General features: G+C 32.7%; 3 protein-coding genes across 3 annotated transcripts in view; 1 reads left to right on the forward strand and 2 right to left on the reverse strand.

Annotated features, from left to right (window-relative positions):
- LOC115449432 (proton-coupled amino acid transporter-like protein CG1139) overlaps positions 1-2856 on the forward strand; it is a 53057-nt gene extending 50201 nt beyond the window's left edge. Inside the window, exon 8 of the mRNA XM_030177252.2 lies at positions 124-2856. Coding sequence (XP_030033112.1) covers positions 124-440 — 317 coding nt within the window. The 3' untranslated portion in view covers positions 441-2856. The remainder of the gene's footprint in view (positions 1-123) is intronic.
- Positions 2857-3139: 283 nt separating this feature from the next.
- LOC115449430 (E3 ubiquitin-protein ligase UHRF1) lies at positions 3140-21453 on the reverse strand. The gene is made up of 16 exons (XM_030177251.2): positions 21188-21453; positions 20202-20373; positions 19469-19847; positions 19132-19272; positions 18690-18892; positions 16992-17092; positions 16591-16795; positions 14368-14456; positions 13965-14049; positions 13642-13768; positions 12278-12427; positions 11808-11946; positions 11420-11624; positions 8857-9035; positions 8422-8520; positions 3140-8287 (listed from the first exon to the last, which is right to left on the reverse strand). The coding sequence occupies exons 1-16, from the start codon at positions 21335-21337 to the stop codon at positions 8138-8140; spliced, it is 2574 nt and encodes an 857-aa protein (XP_030033111.2). The 5' UTR covers positions 21338-21453; the 3' UTR covers positions 3140-8137.
- Positions 21454-22389: 936 nt separating this feature from the next.
- LOC115449434 lies at positions 22390-24579 on the reverse strand. The gene is made up of 7 exons (XM_030177258.2): positions 24469-24579; positions 24051-24143; positions 23890-23977; positions 23692-23811; positions 23029-23144; positions 22815-22950; positions 22390-22586 (listed from the first exon to the last, which is right to left on the reverse strand). Exons 1-7 carry the CDS (start codon positions 24541-24543, stop codon positions 22441-22443), a joined length of 774 nt encoding a protein of 257 aa, XP_030033118.2. The 5' UTR covers positions 24544-24579; the 3' UTR covers positions 22390-22440.
- Between the last annotated feature and the right edge of the window lie 1385 nt (positions 24580-25964).

The following is a 25964-nucleotide window of genomic DNA, read 5'->3' on the forward strand; positions in this document are numbered from 1 at the left end:
TCTCTACTAAGTATCAGCCCGTATGTTGGCATTTAATATAAATGGTTGTATTTAAACAAAAAAGTACTTCTGAATTTGTCCCAGGGATTCTCATTACAGCTGACGATGTGTTTTAATTTTCAGTCGGTCTTGCTGCTGCGGTTCCCGCGTTGGATCTCTTCATATCACTGTTTGGTGCCCTGTGTTTGTCGGCGCTTGGACTTGCCTTCCCTGCCTTTATCCAAACCTGCACCTACTGGTACTACGTATCTCGTTCAGAACGGATTCGTATGCTTATCAAGAACATCATCGTAGTTTTATTTGGAGTACTGGGTCTTATCGTCGGCACATGGACGTCACTCCAAGGAATTATTGAAAAGTTCTGCAACACTGACAGCGGCTTGGAGTCCGTTGTGAATACTACAGAAGCCAGCGGTTTCAATGGCACTACAGCCCATTGATATGCTGCATTATAGCACTCAAGTACGCCAGCTCCATGCGGCTTCATTTACACTGTCAACCTAATCTTACGAAGTTAATCTTGAATTATCAAGGTCAAACCGCAACAAACTTGGTACTGACGTGTAAATCAGGCTCAAATATACAATGCCATAAATAGAATCGCCGAGCATACAATGCAAAGTTTCTATGGAGGCAGAACTAGTAATATTATGTATTTTAATTATTAATATATAAATGGTTTTAACACAACCATTACATAGTAAGTAAGTTATTGTTGACTCATATTACCTATAAATAGAATAATATGTTGTCATAGACAACATTGTTTGATTTCTCCCGACAGCTGTATGGGGACCATACATAATGTATGCGTGCCTTTTTCGTGCCATTATTCAAAATATACCTATCTTGAAAAACAAACTCAGTATTGCCAATCATCTCGGCACAATTGTCGGGATAGTAGACCTACCGCTGACTGCGATTTTAAACCAACGACGAAAGTAAGGATCTTAATTGCTAATATGACTTGTCGTCTACAAGTCTAGAGAAGTCAATCTGTATTACGAGTGCGATTCATAATATATCGTAAACGTCTCAACTTCAAAGAAATCAACAGCATTCAGTGGGTAGTTTTAGACAGTTTTGTATAATATTATATAATGTTATACATTTTATATGGTTGTTACATAGATAAGTAAGTACTTTAGTCTGGATGAAATTATCCTGTGACAGTGAGATAATATTATTATGTATTATGTCAAAAGCGTGGCATTTTATAGCATTAGATAATTATGTATGTTGTATAAGTACCTACATCTAACGCATTTGTTGTTTATGTTGAAAAATACTGAATGCGGTGCACTGGTAATAAATACTAAATGTGTAAATACCTAGGCGTTAACTATTATCATTATTTACAATTCGTGCAGTTCATAGTACCTTCAAAACACTGTTTAAATTTTAATTGAATTGACTTCAAAATTCCTTGCCTTATTTAATTAATTTCCTTTATGACTGACTTTAACTTTCCCTAAATCGTATATTTGTATGTTATGTTGTCTCAATGGCTAAAAATACACGACTTTAATTTTATTTTTCATGTGTTGCATGCAGTAATTAGAAAACATCTTACGCGAAGTATCTTCTTCAGCAACAGAGTATTCTTAGCGTACAGTAATTTTCAACATTTATTGTGCAATATGTACTGATTTCATCGATTGATTAGGACAAACGTCGATAAAGTACAATAATAATAATAATTAAACTAAATAGTATCCTCGTTACTCAATGCGTATGTTGTGATGCGATTAATTCATTAATTAGTTTTATTTACAGTAGTCCTTATTTTGCATATTATTTTTAAAAAGTAAATTCTTATTTTTTGACAACTTTTTCTAGCCATGTTTGTTTAAATGTATATAATTTTTGCGGTTCAAACATAATATTTTCAAATCATATATATTTTATACACAACGTATTCCAGTTTGTCTTTATATTTTGTACTATGGACATACGGTTGAGACTATTCACTAATCCTTTTAATGTGACCGGAATAATTGACATAGACTAAGACTTAAATATCTTAAATTAAAATTGTTATATCTTACAATGGCTTCCTAGTTTAATCGAGTACAAACAAAACAAGCAGTATACTGTTATAAAATATGGTTTAGTCATTTCTTATATTTGTTTATAGTTTTTTAAAATGTTTCGATCAATTCAAGCATGATGTATATATCTATATAATAAGTTATAATCTGTGCAACACAGTTCTAAAAGATTTTGTTTTCACTTCATTTTGCATTTAAGTTGCATATTTCGTATAAAACAGTAAAATAAAAACCTTTATCCTAGTTAATTATGACACTAAAAAGATTGATATTGTCGTTTAACAAGTTATGGCTTTTATTTTATGATTTAATTCATTGACATTACGAGTATTCACGAGTTAGTGCAATAAACGGAACTAAAAAAAATAAAAAAAATAATAAAACAATCCTTTACAATCAGTGGTCTGTTTAGTCCCGTAAAAAAAAAAAGTGTCTACTAGCAATAATCGCACCTCGGAACATGTACAAAATGTAAAACAAAAATGTGTTAGTTAGAATATACAATTAACGAAAAAAAAATTAAATTGATTATTTATCATACTCGTCCTGAGAGTTGCCTTACATTTTACGAGAATTAAAATGAATTTCACAAATGAACCCTTCTTTAAAGCCGTTACTATTTATTTGCATGTTTTCCGGTCATAATATATTAGAATGTAATCTGTGATGTTGAATATTTATATTAGGGGCTAACATTGTTTTCGTTAACAGTGCATATGTGATGAAGACGCACACGTCAGTGATAATGTGCTCAGAGCGTTGTTGGGTTCAACCCCGTTATAATTAAAATATATTATTATACTAATTTATTTGTTTCATTCTTAATCCCAAATAGTTAAAATATTTGAAACTGTAAATGGTTATCTAGCGTATCAATATCATGATATGTGTATATTCAATTATTTTGACACGTTTTTATGAGCGAAGTCACTGCTGACAGCTACTACAGAACTGCTACAGAAAGGATTCAAAGGAAGGATACTTGAAATATAGTTTGTTACTTTGTAAGAGTAATTAATTTAGATTAAACATTACAACTCACATGCCAGGCATATGCCTAGCATAACAACGAAATAAATAATACACCATAATATTTAAAGAATTTTATTATTCAAATTGGCGTAATTCAGACTATCAAATCAAATTGCAGAAATCAATTTATGTATCAGGTATTTCTGAAATGTCTATCGACGCAAATGAACCGTACCTAGTTGATAGTTTTATATGTTATTACATCATTAACTAATGTCTGATTGTTTCTATAAGTACTACATCTCTATCACTCTATTTTTTTTCTTTTAGGAGACCACAAAATAAGAACATTAAAATTATAAATCACTGATTTACATTACATTACATAAGCTACGAAATCATTAAAATAATCAAATTATTTTACTCTTTTCATAAAATCTAAAGAATTCAAACTTACCCCGACAGCATTTTACATAAATAAGATTCAAAATCGAATTATAATAAATCATATTTTGAACTAAAATACATAGATACGAAAATTAGTACTCACTCATGAACCTAAATTTTGTATTTTTTTAAATTAATCTAATCTACAAAAAAAACGTAATAGTACAATTTAAAATACTTAAAAGGAATGTGTACGATAAACAATTAAAAACAATTTCATAGAAAACAAATGACCCATTTATCGATATGTAGACCCTATCCAGCAAACATATCTTTAAATTTGCAAGTATTACTGGAAAATATAAAGTACAAAACATATCCTGAGCTAATGTAAACAAGATGCAATCAACGCTCGTCTTTTTGTAGCTAGTCTATTCTTCCACAATCGGAGGATCACTTGTATTTTACTTTATTTTAATTATTTGCGACTCAGGATACTCATACATATAGAACGTAAATCAGGTCTGTTTATATTATCACAAAAACAAGGATGTCTTTAAATTCAGTGTTTTGACGGACTTTATGTGAAAATAATTTATTGCGAAGCATATTAGCTAGCTACCTTATATTAAGCGTAAACACTGAAATAGATCGTTATCTTCTACACCACCCTTTCATGTTGATCAACGTTTGTGATAATTGCACTAAATCTTACCGCTTTACATAATATAACTAATGGATTATTCTAAAACTAATTAAAATAAGCAACATGCCAGACGAACACTTAATGCCCCCACAAAATATAATTTATTTGTGTATATTAGTTAGGATATTTTTTTAAGCATTTAAGTATTTTAGGTTTGATTTAAATCCAAATAATGTGGCGCGATTGCGGATGCCTGTGCGCAGTTCGCGAATTCCGCGCGATCTATTCACGCGCCCTGATCAAGGCGGGTTGGACCATCTTATAGGTCCAACATCAGAAAAATTCTTACACATGGTGTATAAGAAGCAAGCAGAATAAAGTCCGCGGCTGCTATCCCGTCCATGCTAGTCGTCAAATAGAGCAGCACATTAAGAGTAATTTCAGTAATTGCACAAGAGGCGCATCGCTTGGTCTGGCGCGCTACATAACCAAAAGTTTTAATAAAACTGGCAGAAAGGTGGTACAAGACAAGTTACAATGTACAATAATATTCCCGCATTGTTTACCTACTTATACTTTGATGGGGGATTAATAGAACATACAATTACTTTTAGTTTACAATAGTGGAGTTTGTTTTATTAGAACATAATGCTTCTTAATTAATATGCGAATGGTCTTAATAGCATTAATGCAACTAAATTTATCTATAGGGAATACTAACATTTGTACTATATATGTTGAAACTTAGGGCTAATTTTTCAAACGCCTAATATTGTCTATCAGCCGAAAAAAAATCAAAATTATTAAATTAATTATCAATGATTAATTAACTATTCCTAATATATTAAAGTCTGTTCACAACACATTGCATTTGACCACTCATTGTTTAACTAAAATTAGCCTCCTTACCGCTAAACAATTTCAATCAGGTTTTAAAAAAGAACTGTTTTGCCTCTCTCTTTCATGTATTAACATTTCTAAATGGGAAAAAATGTAAACACCGATCAGTAATACGCTTAAGAAGGTCTATAAGTGCGTAAGTGCTTATTAAACCAGCCCATTGTAAAAATTACATTGTAGAAAAACTATTACTACGTTTGATTACACCTACATAAATGGAATATTATTTAACTACGTGACCAGATTTGCGTGCACGTGAAACTACACACTAAATTATAGATCTATGGTATTATGAGGTAGTAACAATTCAATAAAATCAACGAAAGTGTTATACTGGGTGTAAAGCCTTACACCCGTTATACGTCTAAATCTCGGTTGCCACCTCTGTCGGCTATCGGGAAAGTAGTAGGTTTTACAAAGTCTGTCCAGGTTTTTCTTGTTTACCTCCAATATATCCCTGTATTATAGTTCGCAAGTATTTAGTATATGGATAACATAGTCGCGAATAAAGAAATAAACGGAGATTTGCTACTGTGTTATGATTAAAGAGTAGTAGAAAAGGGCTCATTAAAAGTCTAAAATACCCCGATTTGTCTTCAGGAATTCATGGCAACCCTAATCTAACGGCTCATTCACCGGAATATGGTTCACGTTTTGTAATAGTGAGGCTCAGCGACAATTGACGTAACTAAAACTATACAAAATAAAATGCCGCATCTTTGTAAGTAATACCTAAAAGGATGTGTTGCGTTAGGGTCAGTGCATGGTATTCCAGAACCCAGAGAGATGTCATAATAAATGGGCGACGCAATGGCTACTACTAATACTTTTGTGTAAAAATAACTGCAGAATCTTTACTAAAATTACAAAGTTAATAAGTCCATAGTAATTATTTGAAACTATTCACATCTGACGTTTAATCCTGAAACGCGCTATGTGGATAAAATATCTGATATAGAACCCTGCTTTTTTAATGTTATTACGACACCGTGAATCGTTTAAATATTATCGCCATTATATGTTATTTATTTTTTATTCCAGTTATTCGGCTTTTAATACAAAATAATTTCGTCATTAAGCCTCTTCTATGCTAGCTAGACTTAACAAAATGCCATATAATTAATTACAATGAATACAAAAATTAACAAACATGAACACTTATTGACACGCACCAGCACACATAATATTTACAATAAAAAATCACATTAATAAATTCTGTTGCATTTTAAAATATGTTTTATACATTTCATAGAAATTAATTAAAAATCATAATAACGTTATATTATGTAAACAATGTTATTGGTATTAATAGTGATTGGTACAGAGTCAAGATTTTACAAGAGTAACGTCCGAGAAGTCAAAAGATGTGGCGTAATAGACCCGATTTTATTGGTCGCGCTGATATCTCGAGTTTGATTCCCGGGTCGGGCGACGTTATATTAGGTTTTTCTCCACGGTATCAGCCTGGAGTCGGAAGTTCGTACCTGATATGGCGATAGGCTTGCCCTCTATTACATCATAGGACGGAATACACACGGCGGAAAGTGAGTGTACACACACACGCTTCTGTTAATTGATATGAATTTAACAATTCAGAAACCATTAAAAACAAATTACAACAATGGAATAAAAAATATTTTCACACCATTCAGTCTCCACCATTAATTGGCATATAAAAGAATCAGTAACAAACTCTAAACTGGGTGATAGACGTGAGACGAGCTTTAAACTTGCGGTTTTAAAGAACGTGTCATTCGGCTCAATGTCGGTGATACATGACAGACTTGCTCGTATTAGTTGTTCATATTTTGTTACCAACAAGAAACGAAGATGTTATTGAAGAGTCTAGCTAAAGGGTAACCGAAAGATAGCGTTTTAAAAATAATTTAACATTCAAGACGAGTTGCGATCAAAATTTTATATTGTTAGATCGCCGACGACCTTGCTAAGCTTAAAGCATGCGTATTTCGCGCATTGACAGGTGAAAAATGTCAAGCCACAACTACTTACTCAAACGTCTATTACCCGCTTTAGATTAAAACACTTGCATACGACTGAACCTTACAATAATTGAACATTTATATTTTAATGTGTTTGTATTTTATATACTTACATTAAAACAACAAAAAAAAGATTATCAAAACTAAAAAAAGCAGATGTTCCAATATACGCATTTTACATTTTCTATATTATTTTGAAGGCACAAGAAAATCCCGTCGTTTCTGAACACTGATCCCGATTACCTATTCTACTTAGAGAGAAAATTGCAGATGTATATTTTATTTCTATCACCAATTTTAAACATATTATTATACAGTAATTGGAAAATTACAATAATATCTTATAAAAGTACAAGGAACAAATGTTTCGTGATTTTTTCATCGACAAGATAGTTAACTGGAGTAAGGAATTCATCACTTTTGAATATGTCCATTTCCACAAATAAAAATTATACAACATATCCGTAACCTTATTTTGTAAAGTAATAATCCGGCTACGAGCGCACGAATTAGGTTTTTGTACAATTTAAAACAGTCGTTATGTTAGGAATTAGGATTAACAAGCTAGAAAAGAAATTTTAACAAACAACATTATCTGAAAAAATTTCGCATATTTGGCTTTACTATGAAATCTGTGACGAAAAACAAATCTCATTTTTCACGTATCACATCTACTATAAAGTCTATTATTTACCTCTGGTATCTGTGGCCAAAATGTGATGTGTAGCTTCACTAGTGTCGATATTCATATGTAATATTGAGACGATTGTTGCTAAATGGAGCAAACATCCTACCAACCAACCCCAAACATACTTCAATATAATCAATATAAAGGCATCAAACGTGAAGGTCGATGTTGGATGTCTAAAAATAAAGGGATGGTCTTATTAGGTAAAAAACATCATGTGAGCAATATTGCTTCGAATTTATGAAATAAAAATACTACGCAGTCTGTCAGTAAGTAAAAACACATGAAAATACACCTCAAATGTCTAATTCCAAGGCAGAGGCTGCTCTGTTGGCAAAAAAAATCCGAGTCCGTCATTGTCACCCCGTTTTTGCCGTCCAAGTTTTGTGCCTATGACGTATCTTAACACTAAACTAATACGCTATTGATAAATAACCCGTTTACATAAGGCGATAAGTGCGATAACACTAAGTAAGTACATGGTGCTGACCCGCTACTTCTTGCCTGCGTCATATCCTGCTAGAACGCTTCGCAATGCCGTCGTCAACTGTTCATTAGGCTCTGGCTCGTACTTGTTCAAGTTGTTTCGACAGCAAGGACATGTCTGAGATCCGGTTGATTTAAACGCGAGTTTTATGCACGCCTGAAAATGACGATATAGTTAGACGAAGTAGTTATTTTGAGGTGAACCGCACTGTTCTAAAACTATAGGTGTCCAATGTTTCTAATTTTTTAAAGTAATTTAAAGAAAACTTAATATCAAAGATGTTTGCTCACCAGGCAAAAGTTATGTAGACAAGGTGTTGTAACCGGAGTCACTGCCACCTCCTGACATATGATGCACAAGAACACTTGTGTTACATATTCAACGAATTCCTGAAACAATATTAAATATTATGATTAATATATTTTGTATTAAAGAGCTCGACATAAGGGCCATTAGTCAACTGTTAAATAAGTCACTTTAAAATCTTAATATATTGTGTAATTGAATTTTTTAGCCATTATTATTTCTGTAGTAGGTATTTCTTATTTTTGTATTATTCAGTCCTTTTGAATGACAAGAAATAAGTTTTGGGTTAATTTTAGAAAGGTATATTTTGTAAATGCAAGTTCTTCCATCTATTGTCGTAAATAATAATACCTGGTAATAATAACAACATCATCAGCGCATTTACAAATTCCAAAGCTATCGAGAAGTGTTAATCTTACCTTTTTCCCTCTAGTGTTGCACACAGCCAAGCATTCTCCCCATAGTTTACTGTTGAGTGTGTCGGCTTTAATTGCTTCTTGCTCTTCAGCGCTGAGAACACTTTCTACCTCTTTGGCTTTCTTCGGAGAGAATAAGCTTGCGATTTTTTTAGGAGGGCTTGTGTTTTTACTCTTCAAAGCTGCAATACAATTTTGTTACAATATTAGCCGAAAAGCCGATTATAAATCGTATAAGATATTATTATTTATTTGGGGTCTGCCTGCCTCTGTGGCGTAGTTGTAAGTGTACACGGTACAAGTACGACTACCACGCTGCGGTCCTGGGTTCGAATCCCGGGTTGGGCCAAAATAATTGTGACTGGGTTTTTCCATCTTAAAAAAATTACTCAGTCGCAGCTCAGAGCCAGGAAGTTGGCGGTATGATACCCCTGTGCCTCGGAAATCACGTAAAGCCGTTGGTCCTGCGCCTAATCTCTCTCCGGTCATGTCGGATTGCCGTCTCTCCGAACTATGAGAGTGAAGGAACAGAGAGTGCACCCGTGTATTGCGCACACACTTGTGCACTATAATATCTCCTGCGTACCTGGCTGATCTCCGTTGAGATTGGCCGTCGTGGCCGAAATTCAGCTAGGAGGGATTCATTCATTCATTTATTTGGGGTCACATACAATGCATAACTAAATTTTGCTAATATCAGCAGGTCACAAGCTGCACTGCAGTTACGGCCTTCATAGATTTAATGAGTAACATAAGGTAAGGCTCGACTGAGATCTCGGTCTCGGTCTCGGCATTCTCGGCTATAAATCCAACCGAGAAATCTGTCTCGGTTCTCGGCTAAAAACCGCCGAGATTCTCGGCAATGACCGAGATGTAACTTTGTACGGAACAGAATGAGATTCAAATCAGCGCGCGGCCATATTCGTCGCTCAGTGTGAGTGAGTGAGTAAACAGTCTGCGTTGTGATTGGTTGGAATCCCAGTTGGTGAACTGCGGCCGCCTTCGCGCCGTTCGTTCACTGTTTATTTAGCCATTGTTGTTAAATAGAAATTAGTTTAAATTTTGTAGTTAATAAAAGTAAGTAACAAACCCCCACTAGGCCAGCTTGGTGAATGCCTAAACCCTCTCAGTAGTAGAGGAGAGATGTTCCCAGCATTAGGATCCAATATTTAATACATCGTATAAATTGTATAAATGTAAGTACTTTCAAGTATTGTTTTGCTGAGTTATTACTTGTACGATGAAAGGAGACACTCTTTGAAGGGTGAAAATGCCGAAAAAATTAAATTAAACTATTTTACGGATTTTATCGCGGTTTTAATATTTTACTTTTCTCCCGACGTTTCGAAGACTTTGCAGCATTCATGGTCACGAGGGGGACTGAGGTATTGTTCATCCGCAAAGTCAGAGATTCAATATCTACCTACATTTTACAAATATACAACTTTTTTTAAATTTTAGCTCTTGGTGGTCCGATCTACGCAGAATGAGCTCACAGTGTCTTGAAGTCTGGCAGCCGGTCTTTTGGGTTCTGATTTAATCAAATGTAGAACTGGATCCCATATTGGTCCCTATATTTCGTTTTGTTTGGCCTATATAGGGACCCGCGTAAAAGAACATATAGCTGACGTGAAACACCGACGCTCTACGAAGTCTGCAGTCGCTGAACACTCTGAAGGAGGCTCCAACCATTATTTGCGACTAGACAATCCACAAATCCTTGCCAAAGAACATCGATTCCTACCTAGGATGATCCGCGAGGCTATTGAAATTAAAAAACATCCTAATTTCAATAGGGAAGATGGTTGGAAGCTAGCACAGGCCTGGGAACCAGTTCAACATTTAATTAAATCGGAACCCAAAATATATTATTGTAACTCTGACTTTGCGCATGGACAACACCTCAGTCTCAACCTTTACCATGAAGGCTGCAAAGTCTTCGAAACGTCGGAAGAAAAGTAAAATATTAAAACCGCGATAAAATCCGTAAAATAGTTTAATTTAAATGTTCGCGTAAACATAAGAAATCATTATGCCGAAAAAATTTTTTTTTTACTATATTATGCTATTTGACTTTGATTGTTAAAGCGGTTTTTTTTTTATCAAACAGTGCCTACAGTAGTAAACAGTTAACAACATTTTTATAGTTTATTCACGATTTGTTTATTCTCGGTCTCGGTTCTCGGTCTCAGCCGAGATTTTATTTCATTCTCGGTCTCGGCCGATATTGAAAAACCCGTCTCGGTCGAGCTTTAACATAAGGACATTAAAGCAAAGTGACACGTAGAGTACTATTTCTGATGTTACAATAAAACATAATACATTTATAGACGTTTTCAATAAATAATCTTAACTGTTTTTATCCATCTATCGCGAAAATGGACCAATCCAATAAATGGCTTAATTTGATTAGTGAATTCTCCGATGAAGATCGTTAGTCCAAGTGTGAGAATTCGCATCGTTTATGGAAAACGGCTGTTAATGACATGCCTAGCCACAATACTGTGAGGATATATTACACCATATAGAACCAAGTGACAGTGTGCTGGAATACAAGGACACTTACGCCTGCCTTTTTTCTTTGTTTCTACTTGTTCCTGCTTGCTGGTTTTTCGCTTCTTAACGGGTGGTGATGTTTCATTCTCAGTGTCAGTGCTTTGATTGCTCTCACGAAGTGCTCTTTTCTTAGTGTTCTTGGATTTGGAATTTTTGCTGTTCTTTTCCTTCAAGGCTTTTTTCTGTGCTTCTGCTTCTAAGTAACCATCTGGATACTAATAAAATAATAATCATCACATGAATTCCTTTACGTATTAAGTAATTGACAAAACAGCTAAGAATCTACATAATTAGTCCAAAAATATGTTAAACAAATTCAACATTTTATTGAAAAGAAATAATGGCGCCAATTAAATATAAAAATACATTAAATTAATTATATGATAAACTGTACTTACTACAATGGGAAAATGTTTGGCAGACGACTCCCAAGGTGCCGGACTGGGATCATCCCTCCGTAACAAATATTTCCACACTCTATACCCTGATAATCCCTTTTCTGGGTAATATTTCACCACCTTGTATATCCCATCATATCTAACAAAGCAATAAATATACAATGTTATTTTTTAATTCAAGCTATATTTTGATTTTCAAGTCTCATTTGCGTTTTTGGTGGCAATTAAGAAACTACTATATCATGAGAACTGTAAAATAAAATTGTAATAAAATTGACTTAATTCTTGTGTAACAGGTCTTAAAATAAATAACACTGCTACAAAATTTTTAGGTAAAGTAAATTTTCCAAAGAGATACCAATATAATATAGTTACAACTTTCCAACTGGAAAGGCCTAAGCTTTTTCGTTAATTTCACATTACTGATCTATGTGTTGCCAGATAGATTTACAAGTTATTTCAAACAGTACCTGATGCCTTCCTTCGGAGCATACTTGGGGAAATGTTTCAACATCTTATAGGAGCGAACCACTCGCACTGGTTTGCCGTTGCGCCAGTTGTCACCCGCGTCACCCCCTTCCTCACTTATTTGTTTTACCGCACAATTTCGAGCCAGAGCCCTGCAACAAATAAAAAAAGTTCTTTGTTATATAATAATAATAATAAATTTATTTGTATTAAAACAGACGAATGTTACAAAATTCAGTTGATGTATAAATGTTACAGAGCAGTTAATTGCATTACATTTGTCACAATAAGAAAATGATCTGCTGATACCTATGCTAGGAGAACCTGTGTTATAGGTATCAGTGAAACCTCCAGCAAAAAAACAAAACATAATGTTATAACCATGCTAACTGTAACATATAATACAAAAATGGACAAAATATTAAACTTAAATTATACTAAATTGGACATATGTCTGTATGCTGTTGTGGGTGTATAAGGGTATGAATCTAAATATAATTTTATGTTTGTCTGGATGTAAAATTGTGAGTAAGAGTGTGTGTGTATGTGAGTGTGTGTGTATGTGTGAGCGCATTCAATCCTTTCCATTAACTACCCGACATTAGTACTACCTAGAAGAGGTTCAGTTTGGCAGTAAAACAGGGATAAAAGCCATTTATTAATAGTCAATTTACAAGTTATTTTAGTCATATGAAAAATTTTAAGAATGGAATTTACGTTATATATTCTGGCTCCTAAAATTAAATAATGCCTGTCAGTAAATTTGGTTCGAGTTCCTATCACAGAGAATATTACGCCTACCCTCTGGTTCTTCATGTGGTCTTCCTGTATGTTTGCGGAGAACAGTTTGCTGTACAAAGAGTTGTCGCACAGAGAGAACTTAACATTCTGCGTAAAATTTGGCGGAAGGATATCTAAAGGGTTTAATCATACATCAATCACCTTTAGGACAGCTCTTTGACCGATTTCCAATTGCATCAGAGAGGACTTCGGAGATCCACCCCAGACAAGAATGCAGTAACCAAGTAAATATAGAGGAGTTTTGTATGTTTGTTTCTAATATATAAACACAAAAACTACCTAACTAATTTGAAATTCTTTCATAGATAGAAGAGAATAAGAAGTTGCATAAACCCTGAGTGCTATAGGCTAATTTTATCCTAGTGCGGAGCCGCCAGCGAGCGAGTATATAATTAAGCCAAAAATGAACAACAAACTATAGTATGCTATTTACCGTAAACAAATAACTATATAATATTGACCTCGCAGTCATTCCGTATTATCGCATTGTATATCGCTCTTTAAAAGCATTACCTACTAAAAAAATATAAGTAACAATCAGGCATTTAATGAAACCGATTCTTACTTATTTTCCCTGGTGAGAGTTTGATCACATGACTGCTCAGCTGTCCTTTTGTTGCCCGACAAATCTCTTCCACCACTGCCCGTGTATGTGAATTCGTTTCCATTGTCCACATCGTCTTCATACCCACCTGATACAAAATAATACTAGTACAATATTCAAATTAAGTTATTTTTTTATCAATATTTACATTTCTTGTTCAATATTCAAAAAACCATTATCATGAATATACAAATATTACTTAATTACACAAATAAAACAAATGATAATTATTTTATAATTTCCAATTATATTTTGAAAACCTTTTTCCTAAAATGGTTACCTACCAGATAACACTATGCTGTATGCTCCTTCGACGTCACGTCCATGTATGCCCGATACAGGCGGTCGATGTACTCCTGATTCAGATAGCTACAAAATAATTACAGTTTAGACACAATCATAGATTTCATTTTATGTGTATGGGTATGTGAAGTCAGTTAACCCGCAATAGGTCAGGTAGTTGACTAAGCCTAATAATCTCTCTTAGTAGTTCTGTGCCCAACACTGGGACAACATATAATACAGCGCTGATATAATTATTTATAAATACATTTCATTTTTATACAGGGTATTTTTACAGGGTTTTCAGGTTCCCCTGAGCATTCCAATTCCATCACACATCACAGAGCATAACGGTAATATCAATGTAGTTTTTTATTTGTAAAAAGCATGCAAAACATAACTTACTTGTATTCTAAATCGCCAACACATTCCCACTTCAATGCCTGGGATAGGTCCAAAATGGTTAGCTGGCATTGCACAAGTCTTTGTCTTGCCTGCAACAAATCATAAACATATTTTGGTATTAATCTATATTTTACTATAATCCTTATATTTGAGTACCTTTACTATTTAGGTATTGTATAAATATAGAACATATTTCAAGGAGCCTAGAGAAATCTTATTCAGCATCTTCACAGAGTCATCCATTCTAATTTGATCTTCTAATATTATTAGAATTCGAAATTTAAAACATAGCATTTCACAGATAAGTGCAAGATGTGGGTAGTTAGTTTATTTCAATGGACTTTAAAAAACATCCAACATTATACAGTAGTTGGTGTCCTTTGCATTCATATTACTTAGGTAGAATTATCATTAGTGCACCTGAGGTTAGGGGAAAAAAATAAATTGCGTCAAACCCAATCCTGAGCAATACAAATAAGACGATGACGAACGCCTAGTCTCAAACTTAGGAGTAATTGGTTTACACAAGATCAAATACAATAATATGTCATAACAAAAATGCACAGCTTTTAATGTTACGTCCTTTCTGTCGCTTTATACACATACTTCTTATAAGCAAAAAAACCGATACTGCCATTACATTTACAGTTTAATCAGACTAAACATTTTGACAATAGTGATAAACACTTTACAATAAATATTTCGTATAGATTTTGTTAATATTTTGTTTCACAATATTCTGTTTACGTTTTTGTTTTAGTCAAAATAATTTACAACAATATAAAATTCTCATACACAAATTGAATAATGAATATTACGTTCGCATAATAATGAACACCATATAATATTAAAATCTTGCGTGCTCGCCTCTTTTATATATTAAATGTCTTTAATTTCTTTTTTACATCGCATTTATATACATTTCATGTTTTTAATAATCAAAAACAAGTATCGCCTTCTAGTCTTGTTGTGTCTGCAAAGGTTAAATGTATTTGAAGAACTTCAAAAGAGAGAAAGTACCCAGTGCGTCTCCTTGTTCAAACATGTGGCAGATTGCCATAATTTGGCTGTGCTTTTATAACTAAATGCCTCACTGTTGTTTATCCATTTCTGAGAGATCCAGTCCAGAGTTAATATTTTTGAAAAAACGACACCTAAAGTCTTGACAGATTTGGAAATCAATAAAATCAGCAAAACCAATGTGATGTAATGAGTAGATGATCACACCGGTCAATAAAACTTGTACCACAACACCCCCCGAGCGAATTCGCTGCGCACTCATAGTGTGTTCGCTGCGCGTCTGCCATGCCTTTGCTACACCTCCACTCCGCGATGAAAGCCCTCGCAATGCTTCAATGTAATAAGTCTCTAATAATCGTGCCATTGAACATAGAAGTAACATCTATTTTAATAATTTGCCTTGGACTCAGAGAAAGACGATAGTTGGTAAAATAAATCAATCACTAACATATTATAGAGCCAAGCTGTGCAATAAAATATCATATCGAATATTATAAATTAACTGTTTCACACACATGCTCATCCTTATTATTCCCGAAAGGGTTCGCAGAGGGCTATGTAGTGCTCCACTTTTTTCCTTGTGCATTCTGTCACATGATTTGATATAACATGTGATAGGGGACAAATCTTTCTTCATAACAGACATAAATTCCAAACTGCAGGTTTATAGTGAGCAAAAAAAAAAACTTCGAACAAAAAGTTCATTTTCTATGATAATGTGGCTTTAAAATGTGCTATATGTAATTTTTCCAAAAACTCGCTGAGCTTTGTCATTGTTACCAACGTACAGTCGCAAAAGTTCTTAACATATCATTGTAATACAGATTATTAATTTGAAGTTTTCAGTTAATAACACAACAGGCACGATTATGATTCATATAAATACAACTACATGTACATTATTTGTAAAAGTTATGGCACTTTTCAAACAATTCAGAAACTTGTAAATTGTACAGTATTCTATTCGCCTGTTGAGACAGTTGCTGGTTAATGTGTAGAAAAGTATACCAACATTATTATTAAGAAGAAATTATATGTCATAAATATTAGGTCCATACCAAGATATAACAAAATTATTCGCCTGCTCACTCGCTATGTATGATTACGATAACCGTACATTAAAGAAATTTCATGAAAAAAGAAGGTTAATAATGTAATTATGGCTAGGAGCCGGGTAAACACAAAAGATAAAATGCTCCATACCTACACATGCCATGCCCCTACCCCAATCTCTATTGCTCTTAGATGCAGATTTCTTTTTTATTTGTTTCGCAGCTCCTGGTGCTATGACGTCGTTAGGATCTCGCTTGCATGATGGACAGTACCAGTCTTCTTCTGGTAAGTCCTTCAGTGGTGGACTCAGGCAGCCCATGTGGTAACCATAATTGCACTCATCACATAAAACTATCTGAAATTATAAGTTTTATATTATTACGTACATCATGTGATATAATATACTTAGTAATGGTATCTGCAGCATGCCAATAGAGGATCTAAATATCTATCGATTTAATCTGTATTTATGTCACTCTTTTTTATGGTCTAATATTCAAAAAAGAGTTCCACGATTCAATAATATTTTATGCGAATTTTATTTCACTGACCTTTTCGGGGAATTCTTTCCCCCGACACAGATAACATCCACAATCTTTGCAGGGCGCGTCTTCGTCATCTCGACAAGTCAGACAATTAAGCGGCTGTGAACCTAGAATTAAAAAGTATTAAAAATTATAAGCAGAAAAGTTTGTCTGTATTTAATATATAAATCTGCAACAAGAAGAATGGAATCAAACATTTTATTGTTATTGATTGTTAGTAGTATCAGTACGAGTACAAAAAGATATATACTGGGCAGTATAATATCCTGAGTAAATTAACAAGTCCATAGAATGTAACACTATTGTTTGTTGGTACTGGGAAGAGCAGAAGGTAAACGTCCTCGCGGCCAATACCCACCAAATGGACAGACATCATAATAGTTTTCAAAGTGTTCCCTTAGTAAATGAATATGCAGTGCAATGAATAGAGGAATGGAGAGGTCTCACAAAAGTCGCAATTTTTGTTTTATAATTCTTAAACACTCCATCAGGAGTGTACGACTGAGAAGAAGAAGAAAGGAAGTTATTCAACCATTCTAAAACATGTATAGTCTGGTAGATATTTACATAGTGCAGAACTCATCTACTCCAACAAGTCTGAAACCATAAACTAAGCAACTTATACGAAAAAGTGGCCACACAATCATGGCCAGTTTTTGGTATATATCCGCCTTATACCTCTTTTGTTTCCGGCATCTATTGTTCCCATATCTGGTTAAGAAACACTCAGCATAATTACTGAAAATCAGATATTATGCATTCCCTTATTTTCACATGCAAAAACATAAAACACTATTTGTATGGCGTCATTGCATATTTAAGTACTCTTTTTTGATAGTTAGTCCATTGAAATGTTACATTTTTTAGGCCTTACCCTGCAATTTTTAGAGGACGCAATTTTATTTTTTTGAAGTGTAGGGGGGGGTCAGTGTAAAGCTAAAACCAAGTTTGTGGGGTCGCCACCCTTGTCCCACAGCCGCCATCTTGAAAATAGGGGTTGAAATGGTTTTTACGATGTATCTCTTAAACTATTTATCTGACAAAAAAAAATTATAAACATTTCTTGTTGCAAATTTTTTGTTAAATTCTCTACAACTTTGGTCCGGTAACTTTTTGTCGTACGTAACTAAAAAGTTATAAGCGAATATATTAAGAAATTCAATGTTAAGCAATGTCCATTGCAACGTCATCAGAACGTGTGTTTATAAGGTTCATAATACTTTTTTTTTACTCTCATTACGTACAACACAAACCCGCGGTTGTCGGCTTGTACGCGAATTACTGGATCCTGAATCGCTTTGGCACAGATGAAGCAATTGTTCACAAAACCATTTTTTTACGAACTGTTTCGGAAGTTACTGTACATATTGCGTGTTATTGTTATTACGTGGACAATCGAACCGATAATGTTGTTCGTCGTCGCAGCAGCAGCTCCAGTAGTTTATCGTCAGTTTCAGAAGCTCCAGAGCCAGACTTTGATTTTTTTCAGTAAATAAAAGAGTTAAAAGTTACCCATACAATATACCTTTCCAAATACACTATTGAAAGAAATATTTGTAGCAACAAATTAATGTCGTTTTATATATAAAGAAAAATGAGTGTGATAATATATTAATTGTGCATATTTGTCATTTTTAATGCATATAATCTGATGTCTAATAATAACTATATCTGTGACTTAAACCTTAAAAAAATATTACTTACGTTTCTCAGGTGGGGTTAACATCATCTGCTTATACTCATTGCTTCTTTTAGCCAAAGGCACTACTTCCTCAATAGCAAATATCTTGTCCTGTAGTCTTACTTTAGTGTCATTCTGGGGAACTGCATCAGGTCCAAGGTACAGAGTTCCTATAAGCTCATAGTTTGTACGGAGTTTTTTTATTTCAGCAACTTTAAAATCATACCTGTAAGAAATATACAATAAGAATACTCTAAAGCATAATATAATTATGGATATTCATTACAATGATAAGTGTAGTCTACTTTGGTAATAATAAGGTAAATTTCACAGTTGTGTATGTAAAAATTCATCAACTGATTTATTTTGTTAATAATGAAAAATGTATGTCATGTGAACTTTAGTTATCATTCCTTCAATATTACTGTGTAATAAAATTTGCATTTGCTTAAAAAGAATTCTTACCAGTGGCCTCGTTCCAAAGGTTCCTCTGTATTATGATTAATCATAACTTTTTGACCTACTTTGAGATCCTTGATATCTATGATTGTTCTTGCTCTGGGTCTTATTTCTTTTAGTTTACAATACAAATCTGAATCATCTTCACTGTAATATAAATAAGTCACAATTATTATGTGTACAAATGTAATACAGCCAACATGTTAATTGCAATGCATCAATGTTAAACAATTTTTTTTATTAAATTCATTTATATCTAATTTATACTTAACCCTTCATAATCACTGAACAAACACTATCATTATATTTTAAAAATGATAAAATATGAAAACATCATACTAACTCTTCTAATTGCACTTTGTAAAGTATGCTTGTATCTAATAGCTTAGATTTTTCGTTCACCACATCTTTATCAAATTTCTTTTTGCCTCTTGGGCTTCTACTAAAATACTTTGTTATTCCTTTATTTTTAGAATTTAATGTTTCTCCACTGGTCACTTCTATGGGTGGTTTATTTTCTAAGTCATTTTCTTTATCATAGCTTGAATTATTTTCACTTTTTGTAGTAGATATATTTGTTTCTTGGATAGAAGAGTTGAGATTGTTTTCACTCACTTCCGGGTCAATCACTATTCTAATAATTTTCCCTTCAAACCATGCCCCAGACTCCCTATTTCTGACATCAACTAAATCAGCAACAGCAAAGAGTTTGCTGTTTGCATCTGTGAAACAAACAGATTACAGATAACTGCTTTATAATTGTGTGTAATTCAAACAACAATATCATTCTATAAGTGTTTTTAAGTTATTTATGGCTCAATTAAATTTTCACAACCCTTTGTTGAAATAGACCAATATTATTACATCTTGTCTTAGCGGCCACTATATGCTTACTGACTTCCCATGTATATTAAAATTCTTTGATACTGACTGTAACACAAATTAACTAGCTACTTATAATATTGTCAAACAAAAGTTTTTAAAGAACTTATTTACAAATATTCATACTTCTGCAAAATGAGCACAAACAAAGTCAATAAGTATATCTCTTTTATAAATGATCTGAATACACTTACCTTCATAAACAACTTCCTTCTTTTCTAAGTCACTGTCAATCTCCTTGTCTTTATTATTACTAGTCGCAGAACTTTTTCTTTCTGGACTATTGTCAGGCTGAATCTTAACCATGAGTTGTATAACATCATTAAGTTTAATATTATAATCATGGAATGTATAACCATTTTCCAACTAGAACAAATAAAGACATACCTTAGTACCCAGATACAAAAAAAGCAAGACTCGCGTTAGCTCCGAAGGGTTACAAAGTTGTTTACATTAGATGATTTTTGTAATCCTAAAAACTTAGTTATATGAATAGAACTTGCAAAATATGATGATATAGCCTAATTCTGATAGTATTATAGTTTCTTGGCCAGGTGCTATCTGCGCAACATTTACCCTTTCATCATATTAAGTTCTAATAGACCAATGCTACTATATCCTTATTTATATACTTTTATGGGATTCAAATTAATAAATATTATATGAATAGAAAGATAAATTGAGACTTGATTTATAGCACAATCAAATCAATTTCTATATTTATATTTTTGCCATTTGACTGATGGATAGCCATACAACTGCCCGTAAACAGTAGAAACACCATCCAACACCTAGAATTACGACGTATTGTTAGGTATCCTACTGCGCTCACCGTACTGAGAAGTTAAATCTTATCATGTACAGCAATTACACTGGCTAAATTGTCCTTCAAACTGGAACACAAAATCATTTATCATTGGAAAATACTTTTTTTAAATTATAAATAAATACATATCTTTTTAATCATTATCATATCCCTCCGCTAGGTAATAGAAACTCGTGTCCTGTGAGATTAATACATACTGCCATACAATAAATGTACTTGATCAATTTCTCTCAATGCTACCATCCACTATTAGCAAGCATCCAATATTAGCTAAGAACCAGATTTAATGGTTAGTATAAATATGTTGGAGCTTAAAAAAATATAGTCTAAAATAAACTTTTAAGGGCTACTTACCAGTTTACCACCATAAAACAGTCGTTGCAGTTTCGGTTGAACATCAAATTTATCACGTATTATTTTACGGAACTGGTCTATTTTAGTCAATTTCGACTCAACCACAACTATAGTATCAGGTTTCCCAAAAATGCGTACACGTACATGCATTATTTAGCTTTATTACTAGCTTTTTTCATGAAATAATCTGAAAACCTCTACGTGCCACCGTTAAAATAAAATGTGACATAACAGAAAAAATGGCGCGAAATCTGTGCAACCGTCACTAAATGTCATAATGTAATGTCTACGGTTATTGTCTATAGTAGATAATTAGATAAAAAATAATTTCAGGGAAGGGATGTGATGATATCGACAATCGATAAACACCAAGAATGACAATAAAAATTTATTCATTTTATATCTTTAGAACTTTTGTTTTTTTTTTTATGTATAACAATATACACAATCTATATAGGTCAGATATTTGTACGATCAAGTTACAAAGTCTGTAAATAATTTGTATATTTTTTTTTAAATATTTTACTGAGATATTTCTGGAGTAAGCGATGGTATAACTGTTCTATATTTTACTGTTTCATAATATTATTCTATTAATATAAGAATAATTACTATACCTAAAATAAAAATTCATGAAATAGTTTGAATGTTTGTTAGTCAATGGCTCATAAACTATTAAAAATAATTTCAAATGCGTGGGCGCCATGAACATACGCCAATGCTTACTAGGGCCCTTCCCCGAGTAAACTGCCTTAAGCAATTTTTTCCATACTATATTGCAAATTAAATTGATGTGCATTTATGTGATGTAAACTTTTGGGATGAGATGCATAGTATTAACAACCATAGTGACATTTTCATTATAAAAGAAACAAACCGCTATAAAATCTGAAAAATAGTTTGATTTTGATGTTTTCTATTCGCGTAACCATAATAAATTAATTTGCAAATTATAAAAAAAAGTTGTAACAATCAATAATAACCAAAGTAAGGACAACATATTGGTGAACTATCATGTTAATTTCTTTTTTTTATGTGTTATTAATTTCCAATAGATGGCTTCTAAAAATACGGATATCGCGCCTTAATGCTAAAGGGAAGGCCTTAATGCTAAAGAGTATAAACTTCGCAAGATTGATGAAACGTTATATATTGTATTTTCAGATGTTAATATAAATTGAAAAATTAATAAAATACATGTATATTTTTTAATTATTTAATTCTACGATAATTTTACTTTTTGTAAATATTTTCTAAAATAACTTAGGCGATATTTCAGGATCAGGATCGGGGTAATATTGTAATAAGTCAGCTACGGGTGCTTCTTGGTCTTCGTAAAAGTCACATGCCAAAAGATATTCACGTTTTGAATAATCATCCCCCTTACAAAACATTTCACCTGAAATTAATGACAATGTGATGTTATAGAAAGTTCAAAAAGCAAACTTAGAAAAGAAAGTTACTGTATATTATGCATATTCGTAAATAATTTGACGAGAAAAAGCAAAGTAAATTATCTTTTCGATCAATTTTATTTATGTAACTGTTTTGCGTACAAATTTTATGATTGAGATGAAAACGTTATGATTTTTTTTTACGAAATAAAATACATTAGATTTCTTTTTACCTTCAATATCCATAATATGTACTGCACTCTTTGATTCAAGGGCCCCGACGCAATAATGTTCTTCAGTTAGATCGGGATGCCAGTACATTATCGCATCTCTACAAGAGGTACCAGCAATCGGCAGTAATATTCTATCCTGTAATATAAAGCTATATTTTGATTTCAGCTGTTCTATTTTAATCTTAATGTACATTGCCATATATTGTTATCACACCTTGCATATAATTTTATTATTTACAATTGGTTCCTTAACTTCGCCGGTGCAGAAAAATTTGCGTTTTTTTCTCATAATCAATGTGCTTACTTCTAGAACAGTTTTGATGCTGTTTCCTGCACATAAGAAAGCTCTCATTATCCCCTGCTTATAATACTAGCTTTTGCTCGCGCCTTCGCCTCCATGAAAGAGTTTTCTGGGATAAAAGTTCCGCTATATATTTTCGTGGAATTAAAAGTAGTCTATGTACTTCCTAGGGTTTCGAACCAGCTTCACACCCAATTTCATCGAAATCTTTTGGGTAGTATTTGAGTTTATTGCGTTCAGACAGGCAGACTGGTGTGGTGGGGGGACTCTGTAAGATAATGTATTTACAATTTTAGGAACAATTCTTTCGTATATTATTGTTGTATAACTTTAACCGTTTACAAAACACATGCAAGCTCTCAACAGGAATACTTTCCCATTTTTGCAAATTTTTTCATTGATTTATCTGCCCCTATTAATCTATGGCGTTCCTCGTTAAATGGGCTATTTAACATGGTAATATTTTTTCAACTCAAATTAATAGTTCCTGATATTAGTGCGTTTAAACAAACAAACTCTTCAGCTTTAAGTAATAGTATAGATTCATGACATTTCTATAGAATTATAGGATTTTACCTTTTTCTCCATTTATGGCTTCTAGTTCCCGCATACCTCTTGCTTGAGTTTCTCTACTATTTTGCTGCTTCATATAATTTGCTAATCTGTACATGGCTTCCACAAATTCATCGATTGGACCTCAAAAATAACAATTTATTTTAAAAAGATATAATAAATTAATGTTTCATACCTACGTTACAATTTTATACCTCTTACCTGTACCAAAACTTCCTCCATCTAAATAATTAAGAAATTGATAGAATCTCAAGGCTTCATCTGATTCAATTTCGTCCATAACTGGCCTCTAAAATGAATATCAGATATAAATTGGCTAATGATAGTATATTATTATTTTTAATATACATACAGATACTTACAAATTTTCCACTCCACGCCCCAACATCGGAATATAGAGAATTCACTCTACTTGGCATCCAATCTAAAGATGATCGAGCCACCAATACTGGATGCTGGAAACGTGTAATGTATATTTTAACATTATAAAATATAAAAAAATCGTTTAGACAAAGAGTCTTCACTCTTAATAACAAATATTTGAAACGAGTTGCCATATTGTTAATTTAGGTACTTTGAGAACAGAGCACAATAATTAAGAGGGTAGTTAAATGCGGTCCTTTAATAAATATAGACGACAAACTATCTAAAAATTATAAGGTTGTTAGGTAGGTGGTCGGATATAACTCTCGATATCACCATTTTAATAAATATGTATTCAATTAAATATCTATATAAATATTAAAAAAATATTTTGCTTGCTAAGAGAGAAGGCCTTACCATAGATGGTAGTTTTGCATTATTATTTTTAAAGGTAATAATCAAGAATAACAAATTGAACCAAATAGCCTTCATTCTTGTTTCGGTTTTAGCTATAGAGTGTTACTTTATAGGAAGCGATAGTATAATCATTATTAAAACTTTAATTGCTTGTTACTGTAATTGACGATTGGACGGAGTGGTAAATTTTTTATTCCTGCGTTAATCGTTATACGCTGGCTATGACCAAATAATTGGCAGACATAAAATAAAAATACATATTATATGCTTAGAAACAATATGCCCGTACCTATCATACATATACCAATTACAGCAAACGTTTTCTGTTATGAGATAGTAACTAATGCATACTTATATGGCTGATCTTTGTGGCTGATATACTCAATTCTAGTTATAAATGTAAAAACGAACTATATACGTTACTGTTCTATAATCTATGAACGATTTTTTTTAAGGTTAAACCATTAAACCTACTGCTTACTATGAAAAAAAAATACTGAAAATGTCTGTACAAATCTGTGATAATCATTCATAGCAGGCGAATTTAATTATAAAGGATTGTTTCATATTATAAACATATTGTACTTTTTGTTCAAAGAAAAACCATTAAGTATTTATAATTTTTTGCCGCGATTTATATTGTTTTCGATATTCCCAGTTATACTACCAGGAGATATAAATAAAGGCTCTTATTTACGGTCAATCTTATACATTCTGTAAAGTGACCGACAAAGAACGTAAAAAAAATCTAAATTTATTGATAGCCTTCAAAATTTATTCGTCATACGTCTAGCAAAACCTACCTTTAATACTTATACTCCTTCTGTCTTATAAATCCTACTTTTAAACTACCTAATATTATAAATACTATTTTTGTGAGGATGGATGTATGTATATATATTTGTTCCTCTTACACGAAAAAACTACTGAACGGACTTGGATGAAACTTTACAGTAATATTGGGTATACATCAAAATAACACAAGGGCTACAATTTATAATTGGTTACATGTTTACAGTACATGTGTAACTTTACCCTTTACTTATTTAATGTGTAACTGTTTTCTGTTCCTTTTGAATAAAATAAAATAAAATAATGATTTTGTGTAACGATACATAATATCAAGTGAGTCGAAAAACAAAATCCTGAAAACTCCTTCACGTAGACGAATCCGCGAGCAAAAACTAATATTTTAAATGCCAATGTTTATGAAAATGTTTTTATATTTGATAGAAATATAAGTAGTAGCCAATGAGCAGATTTCAATAAAATGTGGAACATGCATAGATCATATCTCGGATTAACCGGACAGGCTTCAAAAGTTAGCTATATGAATAAATTATATTTATGTTAGGGAAATCGACGCAGAATTGTAAATATATATATGTCTATCTCCTTTACTCAAAGCTTATTTGGAACGCAACAAAAAAAGACAAAAATAATAGCTTTCCTCGAATATGGCACTATTTCGTTTACTCCAACACGCTGGGACTACG

This window comes from Manduca sexta, chromosome 27 (assembly GCF_014839805.1).
Source record: "Manduca sexta isolate Smith_Timp_Sample1 chromosome 27, JHU_Msex_v1.0, whole genome shotgun sequence".
In the NCBI taxonomy this organism is placed as follows: domain Eukaryota; kingdom Metazoa; phylum Arthropoda; class Insecta; order Lepidoptera; family Sphingidae; genus Manduca; species Manduca sexta.